Raw genomic sequence first — 15163 nt, forward strand, 5'->3', positions numbered from 1 at the left:
ACTCTGTTCTAGTTTGGTGGGGGGCTGCCTGTTGGAGTCCGTCCCACCCCCCCCATATAATCAGCAGTTTGCCCAAGTGTTACTCTGTGTTCTGTGACATTGGGTCACAGAGAATATGCTCCATTGCCATCCTCTTTGGCCCTCTCCAGGAGTTGGAATTGAGTTCTTCATGGTAGGGCAGTATAGGTCAGATGATGGACCAGAGTCCCTGGTCACCCCCGAGAGTAAGCAAAAGAAACTCATATTTCATCTCCCTTGCTTTGCAGGAAAATTCACTCACCCTGAGATAGTCCAGCTTGTTTCTGAACTAGAAGCACAAAGAAATGCTGACATTGCCGCCATAGCCAGGAAGCCCAACTCCTGAGATGATGCTCCATGTTGCTGTGCTACTGTGACAAATATTTTATTTTTCTGTTTTATGCTATTGTGTTTTGACACTGTTGATCTGTTGTTTTTCCCCAGAGGTGAGTTTTTTTTTTAATTGCTGGATTTCAGTGAAAAATGAATAAAAAATGGACAATAAAAGTAGAAAATAGGATCTGGTCATGAAAATGCCATGGGGTGGGGAGTTTTATGAACCAAATAAACTAAATTCCTAATATTTTTCATTTGGCAGATTTTATTTTTGGTAATTTTTTTAAATTGGGGGGTTTTTTGGGAACCACACCCAGTGGTGCTCAGGTTTACTCCTGATTCTGTTCTCGGGAATCATTCCTGGCAGGCTTGGGAACTATACGAACTGCCAGGAATATAACCCAGGTCGGACATGAGTGTGGCAAGTGCCCTACCCAGTACTATCTTTCTGGCCCCTGGAAAGGGGATTTTTTTTTATCATTATGAATTAATAGACTGTCCCTAAAAGGAAATTTCATTGAATGATAGAAAGTTGAATTAAAATTGCTTGTAACAATGGTTCTTCTATTGACTTAGTGATAAGAACACTGTGCTGAAGGGCTGAGAGGGTTAACTAAATATAATGTGTTCTATTATATGTCTCCTGCCCCCGCGCCTGGCTGTCCTCACTGGGGCACCTTAGAGGGAGGCAGGTTGAGTTTCCCTCCCCCCTCCCACCCTAGCAGAGCTGCAGCAGCCGAAGACCTCCAGAACCAGCTACAGCCATGCTGAGACCACTCTCCACACGTCCGGACAAGTCTCATGCATGAAGGAACTGGCAGAGGAACCCAGGCATGCAGGTCCCGGGGCATAGATCTCCAAGCCTGCTCGGATTGGGACTGGGCCTTCTCCACCCAGATCCCCCATCTTCCAGTAGGTAGGCATCACACCCACCAGCTGCCGCCAGCACCAGGTTGGTCCCATCAATGGGCAAGACACAGAGACTATAAAACCCAGCTCCCGGAAGTGCACGGCTCCGTATGTTATATTATCTCATTTTCCCTTTGGAGAACCCGGCTATTGAAAGTATCCTGCCTGCGTGGCAGAGTCTGGCAAACTTCCCGTGTAGTACTCAATACACCAAATACCAGTGACAATGATGGGTCTCATTCTCCTAACCCTGAAAGAGCATTGAATATGGCTCTTTTAAAATCTCAGGGCTAGGAAGAAGGAGACGTTACAGGTGCCTGCTCGAGGAAATCGACGAATAACAGGATGATCGTGATTCGTGAATGTGTTCTAACCTCAGATGAAATGATGCTTTAAAAATAACTATCACTGTGTAAAAATAATTATCACTGTATTAATTTTACTTGTGATCCTGATCATAGACTTACAAACTTCCCTAACAGGTTTCACCCCTTAACCCTGATCTTTTTTTTATCATTTTGGAATAGAAATTGGGGCATACAATTTCCAGTGCCACAGGTCTTCCTCTCCTACTTTCTGTTCTTTGATTTGTAAGTCTTAAGGACATGTTTATAGGAAAATTTATCAGTAGGCATGAAATACTTAATAAAAGATTGTGGTGGGCAGGGCGAGAGGATGGTACGGAGGTCAGGGTGCTTGCCTTGCACACAGCCAACCCAGGTTCGATTCCTGGCTTCCTGTATAGTCCCCAAGCCCACCAGAAGTGATTCCTGAGTGCAGAGCCAGGAGTTACCTCTGAGCATCGCTGGCTGTGCACTCCCCCCCCCCCCAACAAAAACAAAACAAGACAAAATGATCATGCTGGGATTACACAGTAGACCTGACTGTGAGACATTTCCTTGTTACAGGTTAAGATGTTAAGACATCCACCCTGCTTGATTGTAAATTCTGAATGTTTGCTGAACCGTGAGAAATGAAAAACTGTCTGTGCAAATCCGCCCCCATATTTTGGTGTGGGACAGTGATACCTGTCTCTTTAATTCCAGTGTCAGTTTTCATTTGAAAACCGCCTTTGGGCTGGCATGGAGAGAATTCTAGGCAGCGTTTCTTTGGAAACTCTTAGCAGTATCCATGGATACCCACTCTGCAGGAAGCAAGGTGAATGGTCTCTTCCGAAGCAGCACACATATGTACAGAGCTGGTCTGCACAGAATTGGGCAATGCTGCTCTGCATAGAAATCATGTTCCACCAGGGAAAAAAAAAGTGGTTAAACATTAGTAAAGCTTGACTTTTACTGGAGGGGTGATTAGTAGGAAAACAGCTCTGTCTACCAGTACTTGTGTTTTCCTGGGATGAGGACATGCACACAAAATAAGCCCAGATGCAGTTTAAATATAACCAGATTTCTATAGTCCTGGAGTTTTATTAGAGAATGTTTGCCTTGTGTTTTCATAAGTTCACAGACTTTGGAAATCTCTATTGGGTTGAATTCATGCTGATCACTTAAGCATTATTTTAGTTTTGCATCTACCTACCAGTCAAGTTTCACATTCAAACCCACACTTTCCTTACTAAGGTGACGTCTTAAAACAAATATTATGGTGCTATAAATATTACTTAATAAGAACAAAATTGAAAATCACCAGAAGAAAATACTATCTTCACCTGGTCAATTTCTATGGATATTTGAGCATTATCATTTAATTTTTTTATCTCAGAAGTTACATATTATGTATCTGGAATTGTTCTTCTAAGTAATACACCTTATCATTTTAATGCAGAGTAAATGATTATTCTTAGATTTAATTCAAAGAAAAAAATCATTTTGTGTTTTCCTCTGTGGACTGGCATTTCACCAGCTATTATAATTCTCAGTGTCCCTGGTATTTGAAATATGTCCATTCCAGAATGTTCAAAGTCTTAGGTTGATACATGACCTGTGTGTGGGGGGAGGGGGGCACAAGGGGGAAGGAACCCTGTAATAAAGCATCTTCTATATCTAATACCTAAAACTTTATTTAGGTCATTTTCCAGTCTTGGTATTCATAGAGACTAGAATGTTTTTCTGTGGAAAACATGGTTATTTTTTGTTTACTTTGATATATACTCCTTTATGGTATAACCTGAAAGTGTTCAACTTTTTCAGAAAGGTAAAATAAAGACTTTAACCATTCTTAATGGGCCAGAGTGATAGCATAGCAGGTAAGGTGTTTGCCTTGCACATGGCCAACCCAGGTTCGATTCCTCCGCCCCTCTCGAGAGCCTGGCAAGCTACCGAGAGTATTCCGCCCACAAAGCAAATCCTGGCAAACTACCCATGACGTATAAGATATGCCAAAGACAGTAACAACAAGTCTCACAGTGGACACATTACTGGTGCCCACTTGAGAAAATCGATGAACAACGGGAGGACAGTGACAGTGACCATTCTTAATGAGTAGTCAAAATTAAGCATGCAGGCCTAGAGTGAGAGTACAGCTGGCAAGACATTTGCCTTGCTTACAGTCAACCTGGGTTTGATCTCTTTCATTCTGTATGGTTCCTGGAGCCCTCCTTGGAGTGATCCTTGAGCACAGAGCCAGGAGTAAGTCCTGGGCACCACCTGATATGACAAAAAAAAAAATTTAACTGTGTAATTTTGCCAAATATTTGAAGTTTTATTTAGTACCCCATTTGAAGTTTTATTTGAATACCCACTTTCTATTTCTTTTTAAAAGCACTGCTTTAGGGGGTATGGTTTGGGGTCCTGTCTTCCTGGGCTACTCCTGGCTTTGTCTGTGTGAAGGAGTCACTTGTGGAGGTATCAGTGAGACCAGGCCATCCTGGGGAGTGAACCAGGTCAGTAGTCTCCAAGGCTTATCTCCAATACTATCTTTCCGAACCTCTTTCATTTTTATAATTCAATTTTATTTTTAATGAAGTTGTTCACAATAATTTATTACATTCAATATTCCAACACCAATCCCACCACCATTACACCTTCCCACCACCATATTTCCATCCCGAACCCCAAACCCTGTCCCCCCCAAGCAGAATTGAAATAATTTATTTTGTATTGCTTGTTATGAATAATCCACTAAAAATGATCCAAAAAAGTTTCCTTAGAGGAAAGTGTGTGAACATTGTTGTTTCTCATCCTGGAGCTATTAAGCCCTTGTATAACAGATTACTAACATGTTGTTAAAGGTTGAGCCTATATAAATTAGCACTTTTTTTTTTAATTGAGATTGATTGCCTTCTATGTTACACCCTACCAAATGTGGCGTGCTACGCTTGATGCATCAGTGGTATAGAGTGTGAAATGTCACATGGCCACAAATGCCACCATGTTATCCAGGAATTTTAAAATTTTAAATAGGGTGATACAGCAGGAGTTAATTTCTTTAACTGGATGGTGACTTTAGGGTCCGCAGCCTTTAAGCACCTTAAGACCATAATTACCATCTTCCCTTATCACACTCACTCAAACTTCAATTTGATAAGAGGAAAGTGTTAATAGTTAAAATTCACAGCACCATTTTTTTTTTATACTGAGTCCCAGTAACTCTCAAGCTTGTATGTAATTTTGTAACAGTGACAGAATAGTAGTTTAGATTCCTAGTGTTCTCTTCATGGTAATCACTATGAATGGCATGACATATAAAAATGTTTCATTAACGCGATAGCACAGTGGTAGGGCGTTTGCCTTGCACGCAGCCAACATGGCCGACCCAAGTTCGATTCCTCCGCCCCTCTCGGAGAGCCCGGCAAGCTACCGAGAGTATCTCGGCCCACACGGCAGAGCCTGGCAAGCTCCCCGTGACATATTCGATATGCCAGACACAGTAACAACAAAGTCTCCAATGGAGACGTTACTGGGCCCGCTCGAGCAAATCGATGATCAACGGGAGGGCCTTTACTTCACTTTACTTTTTTTCATTAAAAAAAAAAAGTTGTTTCATTTGTGGTTTAAGATGAAGTCTGTAAGGAAACATAATTTAAGATGTTTATTTCTTTGGGAATGTGACCTACTAGAAGTCAGTCTATAGGATAGGAATTTAAGATCAAGTTTCAGCACACATGACTGTTGCCCATCGTTGTGATAACATTTAAAAAGTGGTAAATGGTTACATCACAAAATCTACATATTTTTATGAGTTTATTGTATAACCACAACTGACACTCAGATTCTAGACTGAATTTTGATTGCAATGTACTGAGATACATTTTGTTATTGATTTTTGCTATCATTTTTGTATTCATAACCTTGAACTGAGTCATTTTGATTTGTGAGTAAAGGTTATATCCATTTGCACTGTGCAAATAGCTTTTAGCACTTGTGGAATATATAACTTACAGCATGTAAACTGATGTCAGCAGGACAAAAAAAGAGAAACTAGGCAGTTAGTGAAGTTGGAATGAACTTGTACATGTAGTGAGAGAAAAAACAGCTGTTGAGTGAGAAAAAGAAACTAAACAAGGTTGACTCATCTACCATCAACCGATTTGTTAGCTCATTGAAGTGATATAGTTTATTCACATATAATTTATGACAAAATGGAAAAGAACTATTCACGCCATGGCCGTTATGTTACTCCCTGCCAAAATATAATTTAAATTTTTTTCTTTCAATTATTAGGATATGAATATAATTCTTTAAAAAAATTGAGAAATAAAAATTGTTGAAGAGTTACAAGTGGATAAAATGAACGTGAAATTTTGGGACTGTCGCTCTAATTTTCTTTTCTGTTTTCATGGTGGTGGGCATCCAGCCCAGAGCTTCGGATGTGCTGGGCATTTATGTGCTCCATCACTGAGCCACGTTCCCAGCGCTCATTTTCTTAGTTGTTCTTGTATCCAATTTTATTGTGCTATTTTCAGATTGTAACTCTGAAACAGTTGTGTGCAGAAGATGGTTGAATGAAAACATTTGTTCATGGCAACATGACTTTATTTATACTGTGTGCTACATGTGATCAGTAAGGTACATGTGATTTTACAGAAGATCATTTCAAATGTCGCAGGCTGCTGCAGACTGTAACAGAGATTGAGTACCTGTATACAGCAGGTAAAAGCAACCGCCCAGAACGGGATTTGGCTTAAATCCACAGTCTAGATGGATACATTAAGGATATGGATTCTTACTCTCTAGGCTTCTGTGTCCATATTTGTCTGCTCTGGTTTAAGTTTATTGCCCCAAAGTATCACTAAGACTGCAGGCCTTAGTGATCACGTGACCTGAATCTTCAGTTAGATGTGCTGTATTCGCCTGAATAGAATTGTTTAGATTGGTTTTATGGAAGAGTCACAAATCCAGTTCTCTTCTATAATTAAAAATGAGTAATTGTCATAAAAATACATTACAGCTCTATAATGTCGATTATACATAGAGATGTTTAATTGTGAACTTTAGTCTCTAGGCCTCTTCACTGAACATTTAAAAAAATATATCTGTAGGATGTAACTCTGCTCCGTAGTAACAAATGAATGATACCACTTAGAAAAGAAAATCTAGCAATGCAATTAAGGGCGACTCCTGAAATCAGACTATATTCCGATGGTATGTTATTCAGGAGAAAGGGGTTGAATGTAGAACTTCACTTCTCTAGTTTCTACTTGCCCTCTGGTTTCTACTTACTTGCCCTCCTTTCTGAGTTCACTACTTACTGTCTATCAAAGAGATGTTCGGAACTGGAGATAGTTTAGCAGTTCAAGGAAGCTGCATTTACAATTACTTACATCTCAACCCCTCCCCATCACCAAATCAGCAGGATCTGACTTAAATATAGCATCTGCAGAATCACAGACACCCAGACACCCCCTTTTAAGTTCAGCCATACCCCTGAAGACTTAAATTAAGAATTCAGAGTCGTTATTAAAACCAATTAATTTTAATTTCTTAAATAAACGTACATAATTGATGTGAGCAAGGGATCACAAGCAGTCGGAAGACGTGTGCAGTGAGTACTGCCATTTTTGGAGATGGTGAGCGCTCCATCCTGGCAGAAAGGATGGAACTGAAGGAACGGGAATGCCCTCCAAGACATGCACACCAGGAACCAAAACTAAGAGCTATGGTGGGAAACCCTTTGTTGAATGACACAGAGGTGGGTTCTGCCCTGTTTTGTATCCAGGGGACCAATCTGAAAAGTTGACAATGGGTGAAAACTCAAGAGTGCGATGGTCAGGCGTGTCTCATGAGCAACACAAACGCAGATAGAAATCATTTTACTCGTCGGTGGTAGTGCGGGGGCATTTGAAGATCAGAGTGGAGGCCAGGGTTTTCACGTGAGGGTGCACGGCGGGGTGGGAAGATTCTAGCACTTCAGCTCTTCATCACTGCGCAGAGGGCCGCCGGTAGAGCTCTGTGCACTGGCATGTGCAGTAGAGCTGAGCACCTCTTCGAAGCTCCCTCTGCCCTGGTTCGTTCCGCCTACTTTCGTCTGAAAAAATACAATGGGGTGTTTTAAGATACTCAAGTTCTCAAGTTCTGCAATGTTGAGGTGTTTCTTTAGTTTTTTTTTTTTAACAAGACTGGGAAAAGCTTGAATACTTTCAAGTTCAGAAATGACACTTCTTGAGAGGGAATGTAAAGAAGATAAAGTAGTTTCCTATGAAACAGTAAGGTCAAGTCAAGCTTGGGTTCTGAGAGAGAATTGGAAACTAGGTTTGAACAATGATTAGACCTCCACCCCTTCCACCCCTCTTACAGGAGTTAACCCAGATCTGCGGATCTGTACTTACACAGAGAACCCATTTAATGAAATGATTATCCACCCCCCACATTGACAAATGTATATACTTTTTAAGCGACTTCAATTTAAGACTTCTACCTAGGATTCAGCAAGATAATCTGATGGCTTTCTGAGAGATGAAAAGGTGGAGGGACAGTGGCTCAAGCAAACATGATTTCTGGTCACTATGAAAGCTGAAAGAGAATCAAGTCTTCAGCATTGATTCCATACTTTCTGGCAGTTGTTTTAATAGGAGGAATATTCTTTGAAGAGTGAAGTTATGGTATTTGTCCAGGTTCCCTTTTTTGTGTACTTGTTGGCTAATGAATAAAATTATGAAAAAAATCCATAATCAAGAAATGTGGGGAAGTATTTTGAGAGTTCTTCATTTAAAAAAGTCCTTCAAAGGCATAGTTGATGGTCCAAAATACTTAATGCCAGTCTTACTAATGGTCACATTGATCATTAACAATGTACATTAAGGGAGAAGAGGTGTGGACTCAATAATCATGTTGCCATTCCCAAACTGCTTTTACTGTTCCCAAATGACCACTCATAAATCTCACTAGGGCATATTCTACCTGACCTGCCCTTCAAAAAGGAAAAAAAAAAACAGAAAAACCCAAACACCTATCCTGACTTAAAGGCAGTTCATTTAAAAGCAAACCATGCATTTCTCCAGTTGTCATCAACCCCCCCTTAGCCCTTCAAATTCATAGCTAAACAGAACTTCCTTTTTCTGCCTGGGTTTAGAAAACTAGTTCTAGAAAGAACCCAATAGTAATATTTTTAGATTAGGAACCACATTATTTCTGTCACAAGTGCTCAAAGCAGTCAAAAACATGTAAAGTAAATGAGTATGGCTGTATCCCCCAAAACCATAGAAATATATAATGTAAAATGTTATGTGATTCAATGTTTTCAAGTTATAAAATTTTCTACATTTGATTTTTTTTAAGCAATAAAAAATGTGAAAGCCATTATTAGCTTACAAGTCATTTAAAAATAGGCAATCAGCTATATTTGGCAGGGAAATTTTAGGGTGCAGATTATGGACATGGAACACTGATTCTCTCCACTCTGTTATCTTAGAAAATGAGATTGTTTTCAACCATGTAGTTTCTCACTATACTCATTTATTCAAAAAATGAGAGAAGAGTGATTAAATGTGAACAATGCTATTTTTTCTTAAATTTCCAATATTTTTTCTCACTATTTATTCATTTATTTTGTTTTTGGGGTCACACCCAGCGTTGCACAGGGGCTAATCCTGGCTCATGCACTCAGGAATTACTCCTGGCAGTCTCAGGGGACCATATGGGATGCTGGGAATCAAACCCAGGTCAGCCACGTGCAAGGCAAACGCCCTACCCGCTGTGCTATTGCTCCAGCCCCTGAACAATGTAGCACAGCGGTAGGGCATTTGCCTTGCACGCAGCCAACATGGTTGACCTGAGTTCGATTCCTCCGCCCCTCTCGGAGAGCCTGGCAAGCTACCGAGAGTATCTCGCCCACACGGCAGAGCCTGGCAAGCTCCCTGTGACATATTCGATATGCCAAACACAGTAACAACAAAGTCTCCAATGGAGATGTTACTGGGCCCGCCCGAGCAAATCGATGATCAACGGGAGGGCCTTTACTTTTACTTTTATATTCCTCTTAAAATTTACATTTTCTTTTACATTCTCACATACATTAGTGAGTCAATTACTGGTGGTTTCTTCTGGATTTTCCCCTTTTTTCCTTCTAGTCTCTGATTTTCTCAAACCCTTATAGAAAAACAAAAAATGAGAGAACTACTAAAACAACTTGGTAAAGAAAAGAGTAGAATAAAGAGTTTCCTAACTAGGTTGAGTTTAATGGCCACACACTATGATACGTTAGTCGAGGACTCACTTACAAATGTGTGGTGGGAAATGTACACTGAAGGGACTGGTGGTGGATTATATGATTGAGACCCAAATATGAACAGCTTTGTAACTATCTCACTACAAATTAATTTAAAAATAGATGTGTGAATAATAAACTTCTTTAAGATCTCTCTACATAATGGTTTCTCATTCAAGAATTTGTCACTTTGTATATAGTATACTTGATTTTAAACATAAAATTTTATTTAAATTACTGAGTAGACTTTTAAATCTCATGAAAAAATGGCTGGCAGGAAGACCACAAAGAAATAATAAGTATAATGTATCTTGCCTTTTTATTTTTTGAGGGTCTGATTCATACTATGCAACGTATTCATCAAAAAGTATGTGTATTTATAGACAAAAATGCCTGCTTACTTCTGGGTACAGAACAGTTAGAAGGGATGTAGTTACTCATGACTTACTAAACATGGTAGAATAATCAAATATGATTAAATCAGAGGGTCTAAGTCTACTTTTATTTTTATTTGTCTAATGGAGCACAAAATATGCTGAGATATCATCTGGTAATGTATTGGTGGGTGACAAGAATGTAGGTAGAAAAACTAAATTTTTTATGACTAATTCATTAAAATTATATGGAAAATATGCAAAAAGAACTATCAATTGCACATAAATGGCACATGGTATGTGATAGATTGGAGATGTCTGGAGTAGACCATGCTTTACAGCATAATGTTATTTCTTAAACAAACAAACACACAAAAGAACATGATTCCCTTTAAGTGGTATTTTAAAAATCAAGCTTAAAGTCATAAGTCATATAGGCTGCAAAGAAACCTATAAGGAAGTTCACTTATCCTATTTGTTCATGAAGAAAACTGCCTCAAGTTTGATCATTGTAAAAAGAAATAGAAGATTTGGAGATTCTGTACACAAAAATAAACTTTGCAGAAAACACACATTTTATATATCCATTACTATCATATATCAGTTTGTTATTTTGTTAATTTATGTCTCTGTTAATTTGTTTATACAAAATTTGTTATTTGATCTGTTAATGTTGTGCGTATACATTTATTTAGTCAAGAAAAGGAAAGGATCCAGAAATTTGTAATTATCAAAGAAATAAGTGGTTTTACATAAAGCACAATTATTTGCTATTCTACCCACTGTCTGGCTGGGGAGAAAAAGAGGACCTTAGCCTCTCCTGTGACAAGAGGTAAAGAAGTGAGCTGTGAGTTCTGTTAACACTAAGAGCGGCCATGCAGTCATTGATGTAATTGATTTTCAGGAAATCTTGACATTGGCTAGTATCCAGTTGGTAAAGTATAAAAGTTAAGAGATTGAGAGTGTGGATCAAACACTTTAATCTTATGTGAGCTGTGAGCTTACCAGGGTTTCCTAAAAGGAAATGATAATAGATTGTTCTTTATTCTTCTTTTGCTTCTTCATATCTTCTTCTTCTAAAGAAAACCTAAAAGTACAACTTGTCCTGTGTCAGACCTTGTCTAACAAACAACAGAATCCATGGATTGTCTAGAGAAACCAGCTCAGCATTTTTTTTTTAGTATTTTGATACTAGATCGTCTAGCAAAACATGGTGACACTGCGTGTACTTCCTGATTGAAAGTTTTCCTGACAGATGAAGGTGATTTAATAGCTCATATCTGTACCTATACACTCAATAAATGATGATATTGACAAACAGGATAATGAAATGGCACAAGTAGGTGTTAGAATAAATGAAAGTATGGTAAATACGAGTTACTGTGTCAGTCTGAGGCCTTAAAGGCCTAATCAGAGGCTTAATGAAGTAGAAGTAGAAGAATATGTGAAAGATCCTCCCCCAAAGGGACAAGTCTTCCAGGACAAAATCAATAATTGTAGGTAGGCCCTTTAGTAAATAATAATTTATGGAATTCAAGTGCAGCTGGATAATTATTGTGTGGATATAGATCCACTTTGATCTGACTAAAGATTATATGAGCCGATAATTATCCCAGCAGTAGGAAATACAAAATAGAATTGTATATAAAATAATGATAATGGTATCAAGATATAATTAAGTCTTGGGTAAAAAATAATCTGAGTAGTTTCAGTCAGTTTTTTTTTCTGACTTAAGGGTTCAATGCATTTTAGGGTTGAGACTGATTTTATTTTTGTCCTTTTTCTTTCTGTAGACTAATTCTCAAACCATAAACTGAATGAATTCTTTTTTGGCACCTGCTTTGTAATAACATACTTTCTGTTTATACCCAAGGATCAAATACATTATTACAAAGGAACACATTTGAGACTCCACTTTCTTTTCCTTTTGTGATACCTGCTGTGCTCAGTATGTGAGTTGAGTGATTAAGTCTAGGTAGCTAATATGAGTAGATGGTAGAGTAATACATGGAACTAAATTTATTTCTTTTAATCCATGATTGAACCAGAGAAACTGAGATTATAGTGACCTTTTCACCTGGATTCAGAACTCACCTTTCCCCTGTCCTGCCCAAAGTCCTCTCTCACCTATTTGGCCGGGGGTTGGGGGTAGGGGGGAGGTAGTGGAGGTAGGGGATTGGTTTGCTTAAGATTTCTAAAGCAGTTAAGAGATGATCACAGATCCTAATTTATGCTGATAAACAGTTCACCCCTGAATGTTGATCTGAACATCTCTATAAAACACAGCAGTGCTCCCCCATCTTAGTTTTAATACAGTTGAAGAAAAGGTCTGACATGCAAGCTTTTCTTCTTGACTGCAGGGAATGCTGCAGACCTGCCTTTCGAATTAATGGCAGCCACAACTACGCTGTCCTGATTCAGTGACCCAATGACACAAAATTCACTTCATCTGTACCTTAAGGCTTGTGACAGTTGTCTCAACCCTCTCCTCAAAAGATTTGAAAGTAGGAGAATTCCTAAAATAAAGAAAGAGAAATCAGCTCCAAAGACCTTCTGTCTTAGCAACCTGTGCTATCTGATGTTCTGCCCTTATTTGTGAATATCACCTCTTCATCAGCTGTCAGCTTGCTGTACCTGCATCAACCATGTTTGAAAGTACATGTCACTGAGCTCTGCTAGGCTGAGCACTGCCAGGGTTGTCCACAAACTTTTCTTTTAATATAAAAATATAACAAATATATTTAAATTGCTGGGTAAGTTTCAGAAACCTGAAGCTAATGTTTATCTTTCTAAGTAAAACAGATACCCAACCACAGAATAAATAACAAAGTGTTTGGTAATACAGAATTATAATAATGTTATGGTACACAATAAATTATCTCCAGTGAATCAAAGGTATGAAAAGCAGGATTGAATGCTTTTTCCAACTCAGTTTTGTTTTTGTTTTTGGGATTTTTTTTTTTATAAACTTTGGAAAGTCTGTCTGAAGAATATCATGTTTGAGGTTTTTCCACTTGAATTAAAGTTATTTATTTCAGTAAATGTGTGATAAGACAAATAGTACAAGAGGGAAAAAAATTCTTAAGTTTATTTGTTCCCCTGCCTCCCATGCATTAAGAAATAATCATGTTGCTAATTCTTGAGGGGTGATCTGAAAGTCGGTGTTTTCATTATTTTAAATTGAAATATACCCATTACTTATCTATTCCCTAAAGCTTAAGTTATAAAAGCACAAATGGTTTTTCTTCCTAAAGAAGATATATACTTCTCTTTGTTATCTTACCAGACAGAACCTTTGCAGGCTATTGGTATTTTATTTGTGACTCATTCATTGTGTTAAGTAATCTATGTATCATCTTGTTATTTTAAGCATTAGATACTTCATTTGGCTACTTTAGGTTTTCTAGATTAGATTTGGCCACATGATGATTTGATGACATCATTACCATTAAAAATAATGCCAAGTCCAACTAAAGAAACAGGAACTGAACTAAAGATATATTTTAAATCTTATATCCATGTCAACTTCCAGCAACAATTGCGATCATTTTCAGGTCAAATAATTCAACTGAATGTTTCTATATTTATAAGCCACTTGCTGTTCTCTCTCAGAGCCAAAGAAATAGAGGAATGAACTAAACTGAGAACATTCATAAAGGAAAATGGCTAAAAAGTATGGGCATCATGAAGTATGATTCTAATAATATCAAGAGAGAATTAACAGAGAATATACTTTTGAGTAAATGTGGTTTTGTTAGGGATTATCTCCCAAGACTGATATTTCAGATTGTCAGAAATGGTTTTTTAGGAGACTCTATGAACTAACAATGGTGAGTTTTAGAGGGTTCAAGCATTCAAGCATGGGATAGAGCTGGAAAGAGAGCACAGGAGTTTGCCTTGCATGCGTCAGGAGCAATCTCTGAGCATAGAGTGAGGAATAGACTCTGAGCTCATCTGGGTATGCCCCCCCCAAAAAGGAAAAAAATGGGGGGAAAAAGAATTTTATATATGATTCAAGTCTGAGTCAAATTCCTATGAGAAAGCTTCCACGATACATCTATTTCATGATGAAGTATCTATGAATTACACTTCAGTGACTCAAAATATACATTTATTGGCACCTGACTTCCTCTGTAGGTTTTATTTGGCCAAGTTTGCTCATAGGATTTCCTGTGACAGAGAACCAAAATGGACAGAAAGTTCAACTTAATGCTCTGAGGATAAACATCGTCTGAATCCGGCCATTTTCTCAAAAATAAATTTCAGGCAAGCTTATGATGACTGCAATGACCCACAAACCATTAAATGGATTCCTGGTTCACAGAGTAAAGCTATGCAAACTGTTCCCACATGCCTTCTTTAGACACACAAGCTGACATTTTGACCAGTAAAGGAACTCAGTGCCACAAATCATACTAATCAGTTTGGGTGCACTAAAACTAGAAGGAAGAAATTCAAAGAAAAACATATACTGGATCAAATCATTCAAAGAAAAACATATCCTGGATCTATGTTTTCTATTTGCCACCAAATCAGAAAAACTGAACGCTGTGGTTAAATTTCCAAAGAAACCAAACAAGCTCAGTATAAGAAAGATGCCATCATACATAATAAAGCACACATTTTAAAACTAAACTGTGCTAAAATATTTACCTTTAATAGTGTCAAACTCTCAATAACAAGTGAACCCTTTCTGTAATGCTTTCATACAATAATACAATAGAGAGCAAGTAGAAAAGGCTCAATCTGATACAAGTGAGGAAGGTCCTAAAACCTTGATTCTCCCCTACCAATTTGCCCCCTGCCATGGCAGCCCAAGAGTGCAAGGCAGCTTTGGAGCTCCAAGGGTCAACTGTGGCAGAACAGTAAACATGTTCTCATTTACCTTGATGAAACTGATAATACGAATTACACTTTTCTTAGGC

The 15163-nt window shown here is 38.3% G+C and overlaps 2 protein-coding genes across 6 annotated transcripts in view; one reads left to right on the top strand and one right to left on the bottom strand.

Annotated features, from left to right (window-relative positions):
• HDDC2 (HD domain containing 2) overlaps positions 1-536 on the top strand; it is a 31721-nt gene extending 31185 nt beyond the window's left edge. Inside the window, exon 6 of the mRNA XM_056126242.1 lies at positions 267-536. Coding sequence (XP_055982217.1) covers positions 267-364 — 98 coding nt within the window. The 3' untranslated portion in view covers positions 365-536. The remainder of the gene's footprint in view (positions 1-266) is intronic.
• A 6471-nt stretch (positions 537-7007) lies between these two features.
• TPD52L1 (TPD52 like 1) overlaps positions 7008-15163 on the bottom strand; it is a 107907-nt gene continuing 99751 nt past the window's right edge. For 3 of the 5 annotated variants that reach the window (XM_056126076.1, XM_056126075.1, XM_056126074.1), the window contains one exon: positions 7544-7686. In XM_056126076.1, the coding sequence (XP_055982051.1) occupies positions 7677-7686 (10 nt within the window). In that variant the 3' untranslated portion in view covers positions 7544-7676. Of the gene's footprint in view, positions 7687-12693; positions 12755-15163 lie in introns of all 5 variants that reach the window. The other 2 variants (XM_056126073.1, XM_056126071.1) reach the window with 2 other exon arrangements.

The sequence above is a fragment of the Sorex fumeus genome, unplaced genomic scaffold (genome assembly GCF_029834395.1).
Source record: "Sorex fumeus unplaced genomic scaffold, SorFum_2.1 ptg000061l, whole genome shotgun sequence".
Taxonomy (NCBI): Eukaryota; Metazoa; Chordata; class Mammalia; order Eulipotyphla; family Soricidae; genus Sorex; species Sorex fumeus.